The sequence below is a fragment of the Oreochromis niloticus genome, linkage group LG15 (genome assembly GCF_001858045.2).
Source record: "Oreochromis niloticus isolate F11D_XX linkage group LG15, O_niloticus_UMD_NMBU, whole genome shotgun sequence".
NCBI lineage: Eukaryota > Metazoa > Chordata > Actinopteri > Cichliformes > Cichlidae > Oreochromis > Oreochromis niloticus.
Genome location: NC_031980.2, coordinates 6357977 through 6373346, shown reverse-complemented (window position 1 = coordinate 6373346; position 15370 = coordinate 6357977). Strand labels below are relative to the sequence as shown.

Genomic DNA, 15370 nt, shown 5'->3' with positions numbered 1-15370 from the left:
TTCTTCAGTGCCTTTTCCCCATCACTGCTTGATTGTGACAGGATTGCTGCCAGCGTCTGTGTTTGTGCAGACTCTGTTTAAGCTCGATTTGTTTTAGAACCAGACCAGACTGTCTCCAGCCGTTTTAAAGATCTCCAGCACACAATAAAGCCAAATTAGATACATTTCTATGTGTAAGTAACGAAAATAAACCAGTTCACTATCACTGCTTACTGGTGAGGAGTGGAAACGAGCAAACAGACTATGATGTGTTGTTCTGTCACACCAGAGTAAAAGACCAAAACATTTCAATCAAATTGCAGTGGGATTTTTTTTTTTCATGCTTGTTTTCCGTTCACACTAAAAGACCGGGCTGTTTGATGTACAGTCAAACTGAGTTCACAGACGCCGCACATGCCCGGCTCCGCAGCTTTAATGTCTGCTTCCAGTGTCAAACCCACAGGCCGAATCTTAAAAGATCATGTGCCACTTTTTTTTTTCTTAAGTTAATGAAAGCAACGCTGAAACTGTTATCTTTATTCATTGTCGGTCACATGGCTTAATGAAGGCAGCGCTGGTCTTTGGGGCTAGATATCATTACTCACCGGATCTGCTGACATTTCTTGCAGCTCATCAGTCGGGTTTATATTTTTGGACCAGATAAAATGGCTCAACACGAGTAGAAGATGGACACTTTGGTTTTGTCGCTGCAGTATTTACATTTACTTATTCAGTCGAACTTTCACAGCTCACCCATATTAATCAGCCTTTCTTCCTGCATCATGTTCATTTAACTGATTTCCTCTCACTGAGCTTGTGATAGTCATCTTTCTATAAAAACTAGGATAATGGTTGGAACCATTGCTGCCTAAAAAAATTGGAACTACAGCGTAAGTTGTTGAAATATTTTCAGTTATAGTGCCACAGAGTAATGCTACCCCACTTTACTAAATCTGTTGTTATTATTGGTGATTATTGGTGCCATCTATGAGTCTGCACCACTTTGCTTCCGTGTGTAATTGTGCAGTCAGCATGGCTTTGGCTCGCTACCATCCGTGTCCATTTTTAGTTCATTAGCTCAGTTTGCTGAGCAGTCAGGAAGCTTCCCTCTTTTCAAGTCTATTGAGAGAAACTTGAAATTGACAAAAAAAAAATTCTGATCACACTTTATGTATCACCATTGTTTTTTTTTCTCATTATTTTGTATTTAGAATGATATGAAAGCAGATTAGTGGGTCCCTCCTTGTGTCTTCTTCGTCATCCTCATTTTATTTGAGCCATCAAAATTGTCTTCACTGCGCTGGTTGAGTTGCACACATCTGGGCACCAACACCCTGCTGTATCCCATTGCTCTGGCATGGCGAAGAGATGGTCAGAAAAGTAATTAGTTTCTTCTGTTGCAAGATTCACAAAGTTGTGGAAAATTAGGCCACGTCAGAGCTGCAGAATTTTCCTCGGTGATAAAACTTTGAAATTTCTTTTCAAAGCCATTTCTGACGGGTTTATTGATCTGAATTAATGCAGATAAGCAAGTATTTAATCAGGCGGATTAATACTGCGTCCTGTTTGTTTTGCAGCATGCATTTAGGGAGTGCATTTGTTTGCTTTTTGAGAGGCTAATAATCTAACCTGGTGCTTAATAATAAACGGTCCATGGACAGCTCATCCTCATAAATTTTATACCAGGATATGGGCTGCTGAGAATCAGGCATAAATGTGCTGCACTCTGCTGCAGTCAGAATCAAGTATGGAAAACTTTCTGGTATATTTCTCTGCACACTGTCAGCGCTCTGTACCCCAACCCACCCCTCCACAGCCTACAAAACCCCCGCCGGCCTCTTCTTTTTCTTCTTTTCAACCTCAGCTTTCTCTCTCGGTCTTTGGCCTCACATGCACCGAGTTCGGTTTTTTCCCCCCTGCTTTTTCTCATTTCAAGCTCCATCCTATTGCACAGATATTGTTACCCTCTGCTTCCTAAAGTCATGTACTGAAGAAGAAGCTTTTACGTTTAGTCTCTCCTACATTATTAGACTACTATGAAATTCTCCTGTTTTCCCAGTTGTTTGTGGATCCTGAGGTCAAAGCACGCACTCATGATACAGCAAGCCTTCCTCTAGGGCCCGAACACACTCCTCTCCTCCTTTTTATTTACCCATTCCTTTCATCCTCCTTCTGCAGATATGCTGCATTGATGTTCTGCTCAAACCCCTGCGAGAGCTTTCAAAAATAATCAGCTCATTCAAAGTAAAAAGAGTTTATTTATGACAGCAGATTTTTAGATAGTTAGCAAACACAATCCAGTAAATTAGATCCAATTTAATGCGATTATTAAGGGTCATTTTTGATACTACAGCTAGTTCCTGTGCACGGTTTTACATCATCAGTAGCTGCCGATATTTGGTACGTTAAATTTCCGGTTTGGGCTCAGTAAAATATCCATCCATCCAAGAGGTGATATTTTCAAGTGAAATTGGCCAGATTTCAACAGAATCCTGCAAATGGTTCTCTTGAAGAAGAGGCTGTTAAAACCAAGATGAATAAGTAGGGGAGGTTGTGTAAGAGAATTTGCAGTAATGGTGTTTAACGGTCCCTTCAAAGGGCAACATATATTACAGTGGAGTGGTGACTTCGAGCAGACACACACTGTCACTTGACGTTGTACAGACTCAAAGCTGACAGTGTACGGTCAAAATCCTAAACATAGCATCTGCACACCAAGAACCTTTCAACCTTTGCTTCTCAGAGCAACTATGAGACCTGGAAGATATTAGAGACCGAGACAGCAGAAGCACGTCAGAGCGGAACAAAGTTAAAGGAGAACATATCAAGAACACCCAGCAGCTCTGATGCTTTCAACCATATGTTAACATCAGTACACTGACATGCTGTGACTGTGGCAGACTGAGCTTTCCATTTAGAACACTTAATAGAAAACCTCTTTGAGTTATTGAAAACCACTCCACATGTTAAGATTAGAATTGTGTTTTATTTAATAAGACAATTTCTGTTGCTGTTGATTGAATGCATATTCTAAAAAACAAAAATAAGGCAAGAAAGCATTTGGTTGAGTTCCTGTGCATCTGAACCAGCAGCAGCAGTAGCAGAATAGTGATTTCATATGTCTTTATGTACCTCGTCACATGTCCTAAACACACTGAGGGAACTAATTACATTTTACACAACTTTTCACATGGACTCGGCAACAGATATAACAATAAACTTAGCAATAAACGTCTTAGATTTTGTTTGTCAATGGTGACGGTGCCAAGCCCGTTCTTGTGAATATGTCATCACAGTAATTCCTGAAAGGAATCTCTATCTATCTGCTAAAGCCAAGCATGAACTGATAAGATTGCGGCTGTAAAAGATCAAAGGTCAGCTTTACTGTAATATCAAAAGGATTTGCAAAACCCCTTGTTTGGACCATTATTCAGTGACTCAGGGAAGGATAAGAAACTGAATTACGGTACTAATAAAATTAGTTTTAAAGTCTTCACTACACCTTGACGGATTACGGGAGGGACACAACTGCAAGGTTGTAATGTAATAATAATTCTAGTTTGGATGTGGATAAAATCAAGTCAAGTCAATAAAGTTACACTAAAAGATGTATTAGTCATGATAGTTCAGATACTTTAGCCTGGATCGAAGTAGAAAACCAACGAACCTCTCCCCGTTTGTTTTAGAAACGAGAACAAAAATTACATTAGCGTATGATAAGGGTTAGGGTCACTCCTTGATGATGAGACCTCAGTGCAGAGCGCTTGCAACTTTTTTTCTCTACTTTTTTTCTTTCAGTCTAAGACCAAAAAACCTGTTTTAGAGACCTGAAAAAGGCCAAACAGTGAGGAAGTGGAACGTAAGAAAGAGGCAAAGAAGCTGAGGAAGAAAAGACGAACTGGTTTGGGAGAAGATGATATTTAGAGGCTATAGAGAGTTAAACTTGACAACAAAAACAGATGGAAAGTTGGTACAACCTCCTTTTACTGTTAAAAGTGTCTGTCTGGTTCTCATCACTGTCACCATGACAACATAGCCAGCAAAAAAAAGGTAAAGAGAGGGAGAGCAAGAGGAACAAATGTTTGAATAAAGAGAGAGCGAGGTTAGAGAAGGTAAAAACAGAGTGGCAGCGAGAGGAGAGGATACGAGGAGGGCTGGTGCTTTGAGAAATTGTGGGAACACTGAGTGTGTGTGTGTGTGTGTGTGTGAGGGGGAGAGAGAGACAGAGATAAGTTGAGCGAGTGAGATTCATGTGTCTGTCAGCCTCGTTGCTGTGGAGTCAGTTTATCCGCAGTTTGAAAAGCTTATCTGTTTCTCTGCTAGTGTGTGTGGGTGAGAAACAGGTACAGAGGATGGCTTTACTGCCATCATAAAGGCCGACACTTCGACAGGTCAAGATTGAATAGGCAGATAGAAACGCGCAGTCACATTAACAGATACAGACACAGAAGAGACCTTTGACAAGCGAGACGAAACCGCCTTACGTAAGGTTGGCATCGAAAGCGATATTTTCTGGGTATTCGTTGCAACGGAAGGAACTCAAGAAGCGCAAAGTCAGGATTTTAGTCCTCTCTTATGTCATCGTATCTTGTCCAGTGTTTTATTTTCTGAAGTGCAGCCTCAAAATAAAAGCTTCTGGTATGCAACAGATTTCTTTTAAAAGCCACTTTTACAAGAAGAAAACTTGCCCACGGTATTGTGCCCTGCTTTCCTTCTCCATCCTTCTGTCCAACCTAATGCAGTATTTTGGTAGTATGACTCAGTGGCTTTGGTTAACAGTTTTGCCTTCACAGTATTTCTGCATCCTTTTTAGGCTTCATGTAGCCCCGGGGTCCAAACCTAATGTTTAAAATCACTGCTGTCTAGCACTGAAAGTATCTCCCTCGTGGTAACACACAAAGAGGCTCTTATAACGGTGCTGTTTGGAGAGTGTGCGCAATCCCTGAGACGCCAGAATATGTCTGCTTTGTTTGTTTGTGCTTACTTAATATTTGATGTTTGTGCTTGTGTTGCAGATTTGGTTCAGGCTCCAGTCCGTGCTAAACGCTCAAGTACGTGTCCTCCCCCCGTCATATGTGTACAATCAGAGTTGGGAGGGTTCATTCAAAATGTGATCTGCATCTGATTACAAGCTACAACTGCAATTATCCTAAAGCCATCATTTCCCGTATTCCTTCACAACAATCAAATTCAGGCTGATTAATGGTGTGATTACTTCCAGCCTCGGAATAATCTCCAATTTATTGATTACAAAAGATGATACCGTCTTGTTGCTTTTTTGTATCCAAATCGTGTCTCTGATCATTCTCAGTATTTTTACTAATATTGTTGTAATCCAATCACCTACAATCTCATTCCTCTTTATTAAGTTAGCGTAAATGGTGGAAGCAGAAGCAGCCTCTGTCCTATTTAGAGCATCTGGGCAGGAAGTGATTAAGTAGGCTGTCCATTAATCGTGCTGCTGGGTTTTATGTATTTGTTTCAGATGCATCCCCCTCATTTGAGTAAAATTATTCATCCTGCACTCTAAATCATAATCCTTGTTTACATTTTAGGTTTACTTTTCTTACTTTACTTACACATATTTGATTACAGACATTCCTCCTTCATGTGATTTATGTGAAATCTATATCCAAATAAATTACTTAAATTGGGTTGAGACCTTTAGAAAACTAATGGCCATGTAATGGGTTCAGCATGTGTACAAACTGCAATCCAACTGTAGAACCAGCCAATGAATGAAAACCTGCCTAATCCCAGTGGTGTAGACCTAGAGATTATTCGGCAACCAGCTGATAACCACCAGTTATGAATGGGAAAAATTATTAGTTGGCAGTGCCGGATGTTGCTGGCAATTGCTTGGTCGCAAAGAGTTATACTGTTCTCCTCCAAAACAAAACCTCCTTGAAGATTGCTACAGTTGCCTGTAGTTTCCATGGAAGACGCCGACTTGTCTCTAAACACTCGCTGATTACTTGCTAAGTAGTAATAAAACTTGGAAAAAGTGCAACACAAAGGGTAATTGGAGACTTCACGGAGTAAAAGTTGCACCTTATTGATCTGCTGTTGACCAACACAGTCACAAGGAGGTTTCAGTGCGACTGTCAGCAACCTACAGCAACCACTTGCCAAATAGTCAGGGAATACCCATAGCTACTGGAGGTTGCGCAGACTTGTTGCTAGGCCAGCGGGACTGAGGCCCAAGCCATATTGGCCTCAATTAATTAAGGCAAATATGCTCCATATAGAACCTTCCCTGTTGAGGAATATCTCTTGTAGTTGTGTTGTCCTGTGCAGTAAATTACACAGTTCCCACCGTGATATGATTCTTCTGTTTTGATGAGAGGCTAGGTTTCACCCAGTTTGTTCTGGCTGTAACCGTCACTGACTGGGCTGTTTCTGAATTCATAAAATGATGATTCAATCAATCAATTTTCCTGTAGACTCCTGGTGGAGCATAGGGCATCTAATCATCTAAAATGATGATTAGACCAAACATACTGAAATATGCCAGCTCTAATGCATTCTTATACAAACCCTCAAATATCCAACATAAAATTTAACAAAACATCAATAACAAAACACAATTAACGTACAGTTTTCAGCTTTTATATGTGAACTGCTGCAGAGTTTATCATAAATGTCTTTGTTGAATGTTTAAAAAAAAAATCCAGCCACGCCAGCGACTTCTTTTACTGTTAATTTGGAGCCAGCACTATATGGAACCTTTATGAATTTTAATCATTACTAAGTTTCACCCAGCAGCCTCGATTGGGGTCGGACAATTTAAAGTTGTTCGAAAGCAATGTGCTTTCTAAAGCTCCTCATTTTTCCCAGCAAGTCAGTTTCTCTCAAAGCAAAAAATATAATTTTTCAAAAGAATGTTGAAGAAGCACTTTTTAAAAGTACACTCCTCAATGATGGGTTGCATGTTATACTTGGTCTAAGTGTGCATCTTCCAACAAACCATCCACCATATTTGAATACAGTGTCTGGGAAGAACATCTCCCTTCCAACTATTGGTGTTTTACACATGTGGCTAGAGACCAGTCAAATATGTAGTACTCCAAAGGTGGAGGAGAACATTATGTATGTGGCTAATGTTAGGCTCAAGTGTGTGATAAACACTTTGAATACCCTCTCATACAATGTGAGAATGTAATCAATCAGCTGCCTCAGAGTCCAGTAATGTGTTAGGCCATATCAAAGAAAGTTTAATTAATGCTGACAAACAGCAGCTAACAGATGTTAACAACAGCTAAGAGCAACAAGAACTGCTGTGCTTACTCTCAACAGTTCAGCATACCCTCAACAATTCTCCTCAGCCTGGCTGCCATCAATGTGAAGTAAGCTTCTCTGACTCACTCACCCGTACTGGACTGCTTTCACAAAGGTTTACAGCCTCCTCCAGAGTAAATAAAGGTAGACGTCACCCGGCATTGACAGCTGAGGTTAACAGTGGACTGACAGTCTTGCACAGATGGGGAAAAAACTGAGAGACAGATCGGGTCCAAACAGTAGTAGAAACATGCCGTCTGTGTCTGATATGGAGTACAATCTACACCTAATGTTTTTGGTCTCTCTTGGCTGACTCAAACTTTTGTTTGTCCTGTAATAACTACTATAGCTAAGATTATGCACTTGAATTGGGAAGGGTAAGAAAACAGAAGTAGTCTACAGATGAACAGGGTGTTGCAACCTGGCTGAAAAGAATGTGACCAAAAACAGGAGACCTCACATAGCCTTAGGGTGCTGTTGAACAGTTTAATTAAATAAAGAAAGCAAAGATTAGTTTGACCAAATTACAGCTTTACTGTTGTTAGGCACAGTTTTAATTTAACTACATTTACTGCCGTTTTACTACATTTTAAATGTTGACTAAACGGTTTCTGACAGCAGAGAGGAAGACATGACTGCAAACATCTTAATGTTTGTTTTACTTCAGACTGTCGCCCACTAGGAGGTTGCCTAAGTAAAGTGCAGAATATGCTGCCTGCTTAAAAAATAAATAAATAAGTATTGGTCCAGTTGCTGTTTATCTCATGAATCAGAAACCGGTCATCAGTAATGAGCGGACGGTTTGTGGCGCTGACTGTGAGGGAGTTCTAAGAGTGGAGCAAAGACTAAACAGGGTGACCGTCACATGATTTAAATGATTGCGATCATTAGTGCCAGGAGCGCCACTCTGCACTACTTAGAAATGTGCCTGCAGTTTTACTGAGAAAGGCATATTCAGTGAATTCAGTCACTAAAACTAAGGGGTAGATAGAAAAACAAACATCAATCAGAGGTATGACTCACTCAAAGAGACAAGCAGGCAGGTAATCAAATAACATCTCAGTACAACAGCAGCAGCAGCAGCGTTTTGTTGAAATCACAACTCGATAAACCTCAAGTTGCTAAAACAGAACATGTTCAAAAACAATAGATAGCAAAGCTGATTTGAGCACAAGGGGAAGTTAAATGGATGAGTGAGAAGCGACTGCTGGCTTGTTCTGACGACTCCTGGTTTCTGTTTGGCGTGCTGTTAGCAGGCTGGACGCTTGGCATAAACAGCATAAATCCACAGTCGCACAGCGCTCGTGTCATCAGACCGTGGCGGAGGTGATATACTCGCGACATTGACTTATTCCAGTGGTCTGGATAATAGATTTCAGCTCACAGTCAGTCTTTGGTGACTGACGCCACTGTATTATATTCTGCACAGAGGTCAGCAGATGCACTTCACTGATATTTGCATATTAACAGAGGGCACAGCAAGGTCGGTGGCACCTTGTTGTATTTATTATTCATGGGTATGCTAATTTAGTAGTCTGCACAGAAGGATTTTCATATAAAATGACTCATTGTGTGTGTGGATTGTCACTTATGTAACAGTCTAACAGCAGATGACTGAACAATTAACACAGCATCAGAACTTGCTTTAATTTAATTTCACCATCTTGTAGGTTAATATTTAAAAACAACAAAACAAATGGGAAAAAAAACATAAGAACAGAATGTGACACATAGCCGGTTTGAGACACCTCTGTTGGATGAAAACAACAGATGACAATAAATTACGCATCATACTCTCAGCTGGTTCTGACCTCAGCAACATTATCATCGTCGTCTCCTGCTGTATGCTCTGTCCCGCTGTATAATGAATAATGGAGCACAACGCTGATTTCAAATGAAACAAACCTATGGGCCCAGTGGGATTCTGTGGTAAAGAGGGTTAGTGTGCGAATCTTATGCTTGGCCTTATTAATCAAAAGCTAATGCGGTTATATAGTGTTTGTGCATACGTGTCTGTGTGAGTTTGCCTGCGTCAGACAGACTGGATGGCTGGGTGATTTTTCTATTACTCTCTTTCTGAATGGCTTGCTCCTGCCTGTCCATCCTACAGCCTGCCTGCCTGCTTTGCTCTCTTTCTACATGAATTATTGACTGACTGACCATCTCGGCGATTCTTCTGACTGGCGTCGCCGTCTCCTGTCTGCCATTTTGTCTGTAGCTGAACTAAACTTAAATGATTTCCTTTGGTGTTCAAACCAAAAAGGAAATTAATATCAGCTGTTTACATCTTCTGTCACTATCATCTCTGCAACGATCACTTCTTTCCTATTGGGACATCAATCTGTTGTCACCGTGTTCAGTCTGTGATGAGTGGAGAATGCACACAATTAATTATTGTCAGATTAATGGTTATTTTCTGTTTTCATTTTGAGCATATTAGAAAAAGAATGAAACGGGCCGTGCTTTCATCAGAAAGGCACTCAGACACCACAGGAAGCAGCTTAGTGCTGCAATCAAATTTACCGTCGAGTTAAATGTCACTATAGCTGAAAAACGGACTAATTCCTGACACATATGGTGAAGTGGAAGCTCAGCTGGAGCCACAAACACAGAGAACAATCAGCAGTTTGATGATGGGTTTGAATTTTTATGTTAAGTACTGATGTTGCTCTAACATGCCCTTTTACAGGCACTAGGGGGCATTTGTATTCTGACAGTTGGCGATGGTGGTATAAATCGGGTTTAGAGTCATTGGCAGAGTCAATGCCTTTATTACATTTTAAAACTACGCATAATATGGGCTAAAACAAATTTAGACCTCAGTCACGCAGGCTTACAGATCAGTCATTGACCCTCTGGCAACATCCAGTTGCAAGGGAAACGTACGTGTTCCGCAACCAGTTGGCAAGTGGTTGCTGGAGGTTGCTTGCAGTTGCCAGGTGTAATTGGTAGCAAAGAGTGTGCTGCACCTAGTGCTGCATCACAGATCGTATGGCAGATGCCAGCTTGTCTGAAAATACTCACCAATAACTCACTCAGCAGTAGTCAAACTTGCAAAATTGATATGCAAGCCAGAAACGTGGCAACGTTTGACTTTCAACTTAAAGTCAACGTGTTGAAACATATTGGTTCCAATGGTAAGAAGCAAATTTTACTCACTAGCGCCCCCATGCTGCCTACAACTGTTGCAATCTACTGATGACCCAAGCAATCACAAGAAGGTTTTTGGTGCTGCAACTCCAGCAGCAACTCGGCAACTGCAAGTGGTACACACTTTGCCTAGCAACTGGAGCTAACTAAGGGAAGGAGGGGTCGTTACTGGCCAGACTCTCGACCTTGAGGCAGTATTTATGTAAAATGTTATGTTTCCTAAAGTATAGTTTCAGGGTCAAGATAATCAATTTACATTAAAGGTATATTAAAACTTATAATGACAAAGAAAGAGGTTCTTGTTGGTAAAGGGAACTTTTGATGTGATGATGCCTAAAGAAATAGAAAGTCTTTTGCTATGTCCAGTACCCTTTTTTTTACAATTTTAGATTCAGATAACTTTTTTTACAAAAGTTATCTGAATCTGGCCCAGGGCTGGATGGCTTCCTCCTTTGGCACAATTCCACTGATCTTCTAAGATTTGTTGATTTTGATTAATTATGTGATTTTCTTTGTTTTTGTTTCCGTCTTGCTGACGAACTCTTTTATTGGCAAAGTTGATTTATTACTTTTTTTCAACTCTCTGTTATAATTGTGAGTGATAATGGACATGACGTGCTCATATACTTGTGCTGTTGCTACCCAGGTGGGCGTCGCCGGTCTGAGCCAGACGAGGCGGAGCTGCTGAGGGTCAGCAAGCGACTGGTCGAGGACGCCGTCAACCGCGCCTTGCAACAGTACAAACAGGAAACACTTCAGAATGGGGGCGGTCCTAATGCTGCCGCAGTGAAGCCCCCTGGAAATACAGATGAAACTGCTACAAAGACGAACACTACAGCCAACTCCATCACAGTGAACAGGAAGTGACCTCACCCGACCGAGGCGCAGAGACTGAAAAACCAGCATTCTGGACACCATCAGCCAGGCTTGGCTAGACATGAGAAGAGTCAGTAAGACCTGGGCACAAAGCTTGAACCAGCCAACCAGTCAGCCCGCTTTGCTGACCAGCTAACCCAGCTAGCCAGCCACGCTAGCCACCCGCCCACCTGACCTAGCTCGACACAGTGCTAGTTAAATAGATAATGTAGCTTGAAATTAACGCCAGGTGACCGTCCTAACAGGCCAGCCTGTTTAGCCTGTTAACTTACCGCACCAACTCTGCTGTCCTACATCTAACAGCGAGAGTTTCGCCCCTCCTTCTGCACTGATCTGCGGGGGAGGGGTACGCGTTTGCACGTCAAACCCAGAACACACATGTGAAGCACTCCTGTAGAGACACTCATCCGTATTTAAGGCTTCACTGTGACCCATCACTGCAAAACTGCCCTTTTAGAATAAGAAAAATTAAGTTTTGTGTATAGTTTACCTTTTAAAATGAACTTGAAATGTCCTTTATTTCCCTCTGATAATGAAAAGAAAAAGCCTTTTGCTGAAATGGTTTCAGGTGAAGAGTCTTTCACCATCCTTTAAACGTCTTCTGCCTTCATAGACAGAAAATCATTTGTTCATCTTTGTGGCTGAAGAAGCCGTGTGACTGGCTGGATTCTTCAAACTTAAGTGTGAGACACGCGTCAGTATGCTGGACTTGAATCTGTGCAAGCTTCTGTTGCATTTGGCAGTCCACTTAAATAGATCTTATTTAAATTTCTAGCATTTTATTTTATCTTCTTCACGTCTGGTACAGAAACTGACATAACCTGCCCCCACCCCACAGCTTTGCTTTAAGTGTCATATATTACAGTTGCATTACCAGAGTGTGTACTACCGAGGCAGCACCGAGACAATCATGGAGTTGACACAGATTCACTTTGGAAACTTAAGTGATGCTTTTGAGCAAAATCCTATAAATCAACCACTAAAAATAAATAGAAACACTAACTTTGGTGGATTGGGGATGCTACAAAATAAAATAGTGTGCTCCAGCGTAACATTACACTATGAGTTGCCAAGAACGTATCTCCATTAATGCCAAAACCTTCATGATTAAATCCTTGACAAGCTGTTATTACTGTTAGACTCAAGTATTTATTTCAGAACTCACCTTCCTCTAATACATCAGTGTGATTTTTCTTTTTTTTGTTTGATTCTCTGTGAAATGCATTTTTAAAGAGCAGCACACCACACGTTGGTCAATTATTAAGTCTGTGAAACAGGCTGGAGTCCGTTTGTTTGAGGCTCAGTGTTTTTGTTTTGGGGTGTATCAGTATGCTGATGCTGAGAAGCATCTGATTCTGTAGTACTGTACATGGAAGAGCTGTTAAAGGCAAGCAGTGATTGAGAGTCACACAATAGCTCCTCACAGCTGAGAACCCCACAGCTCCTAATTTCGCTGTCTTCCATCTTTTCTTTTTTTTATGTAAGCTTGATGACATAGGCCCTTATAGCGTTGTGCTCATGAAATCCATCCACTGTTATTCAGAAATACGTACGCACCAGTGTTAAATTAGATATTACTGCAGGAAACAGCTAGAACAGTGATTATTTTATCTGTTTAGCTGCTTTGTGTTACAGCTGATTTACACGATTTAATGTAAAAACAAAAAAAATGAAGACGCTGGATTTTAGTTTGTATTTCGAAGGTGTACAAAGCACAAGATTTTTGTAATTTATGTTTTTAAAAACTGGTTTCAGATTTTACAGAACAGGTTTATACTGTTCAGATCAAAGTGGCCTTCAGTCACTAAAACAAACTCGTGTGATTCTCGTTTTCCTGAAGGATGTTTTTTACCCCGCGTGTGGGGTAGGTTCGGGGATTTCCCAAAGGCTCTTAAACATCAGCCTGAGGCTAAAGGGTTGGATTCTTGAGTTAAATTTAAAGAAAAAAAAAAATTAAAGTCCACCATAAGACAGAAAATGTGTTATTTCCGTTGTAAGAAAAAAGCAAGTGACTTTGATTTTCAGTTGTTTGAGGTTTAATTTCCCTGCGGTGAGAACAGGTGTGAGCTGGAAAATGCACTCTCATCTCTGTGGAGCCTACTTAAGGCCCGTCACTGTGGGCTCACTGAAACGTCAATAACACAGACTGATGGGAGGAAGAGGAGGGGGAGGGGGGAGGTAGCTGTCTTAAGGTGGACTTTGAACATTTTCTTTTCGCTTTTTTTTGTTGTCACCGGGTCCTTAATCTCCTTAAAATCCCCTTTAATACACAAGTTGTCCTGTTGGCCTGTTCATGTGTCTGTGAAAGCGTGGATGTGTTTGCCTGTGGGACGTTTGATCAGCGGTTCCCCTGAGAAATTCTTGTCTGTATCAATCATGGAAACTCAGACCTGCGTGTGTGTGTGCGTGCGCGTGCGTGTGTGTGTGAGCAAGCGTATAAATATGTCTTCTCTGTTTGCCTTTCCATGTTTCCACGTGTATGTCCGACTGAGTGGGTGTGTTGTTTGTACTGTGTTGTATATCTTGTTCTGCCATATTTGAACAATAAAACAGGATATGAGATTCAGAACTAATATCCTCTTATCCCTGTCTCCTTATTTCAGTCTGGGTGCACGTGTGTGTGTGTGTGTGTGTGTGTGTTTTACTACATTAAGATTACAGTAAGAAAGTTATTTTAACAGTGGCGAGCATTTTAAAGGGACTGTTTTGCTGCGATACAATTGTATATGCTAGAGTTCAAAATTACTGCAGTCTTTGAAGTCTTGTTGACTTTGAAGATGAGTCAAAGGATGGGTCTGGAACCACTCAGTTGCCATCTTCAAAGCAACTTTAGTGCAAACTTTAGGCAAATTGTTGCCATCTACAAACAAAATTTAAACAAAACTTCCCAAATTAACTATTTGCATTCAGAGTTCAGCCTGAACTTCATGGATCTGAAGTAGAAATTCCTCCACAAATTGTGATTTATTTTCTGCAGTATGGTCACTTAACTGCTAAATGACATAGGCGCTTGGCAACCAGTTGCAAAGCAGCTGAGTGGAGATGCGGATGCGTTGCACTCACTGACCCACGCTTACTCGGATTGATTGCAGCATGTTGCTAATCTGTCTGAGAGTGATTGCAGTCAGCCAGAGGCAGTCTGTGATTATTTGGAGACAGGTTGCCTCCATCCAGGCCACCAGTGCATTTGCAATTGAAACTTTGGGTTTGGGCAACTGTAGGTTGCTGAGTTCCAGTGCATCCCACTGACGGTCACTGGGATTTTGATCTGAGGAGTTTAGAGGCTGGACCAACACCCTGCTTGCCTAAGTAACATTAATGTAAACCCTAAAGTTTCCCAAGTGACACGTTTTCCCAGAAACATTTTGGAGCAAAAATTTTGTATGTTCAATCACCACAATTTGCTCTTGCAAAACCAAAATCCATTATCCAAAAAGCAACCAGTCAGCATTAAGCAAAACATTTGAATCAGGATTCTTAAGAATGTAAAATCCTTTTAAAGCAACGTTTCTATTTTTATCAGCTTTCCAAGCATCACTGCTAAATTGTGCACATCTCATCTTTTGAAAATAACATTTACCATTATGCATTTACCATTCACAGGCCCTTCACACCCCAAGCACACCCACACACGATTTTTATTTTGCTTCGGCTGAAACCGAGGAAGGATTGAAATAGAGAGAAAAGGCTCTGTTTACAAATATAACCGCCTCAAAGCTGATGTACATGAAGCACTGGGACAATGTGGGCATGAATCTCTACACCAACTCCCTTCATTGTATTACTATGCATTCACTAATGGTAACTGAGGTCTTTCATTTAATGGCAGAGAGGCCTCGGCGTCCCACGTAAAATAGGCTTATAGGCTACAAATCTTTCACTTATAGTTGATTATTGTAGTCACAGCACTTCGAACATCCTTATTCAAGCTTAAAATGAAAAAAAAAACATGTACATCACATCAACTCAAACAGGTAAATTCAACTGGTATTTGTTTAGAAACAACAGCAAAGTATTGAGAATCTTCAAACTGATGTTCTAACAGTGACCTGAAGTACATATTTTACTGTTATTTTAGTGACAAGTT

The 15370-nt window shown here is 40.9% G+C and overlaps 1 protein-coding gene across 3 annotated transcripts in view; it reads left to right on the top strand.

Moving 5' to 3' along the window:
* The window catches only part of akap7 (A-kinase anchoring protein 7), a 46046-nt gene extending 32190 nt beyond the window's left edge, over window positions 1-13856 (top strand). For 2 of the 3 annotated variants that reach the window (XM_005449658.4, XM_005449657.4), the window contains exons 10-11: window positions 4995-5030; window positions 11054-13856. In XM_005449658.4, coding sequence (XP_005449715.1) covers window positions 4995-5030; window positions 11054-11274 — 257 coding nt within the window. In that variant the 3' untranslated portion in view covers window positions 11275-13856. The remainder of the gene's footprint in view (window positions 1-4994; window positions 5031-11053) is intronic. The other variant, XM_005449659.4, reaches the window with a different exon arrangement.
* The last annotated feature ends 1514 nt before the right edge of the window (window positions 13857-15370 follow it).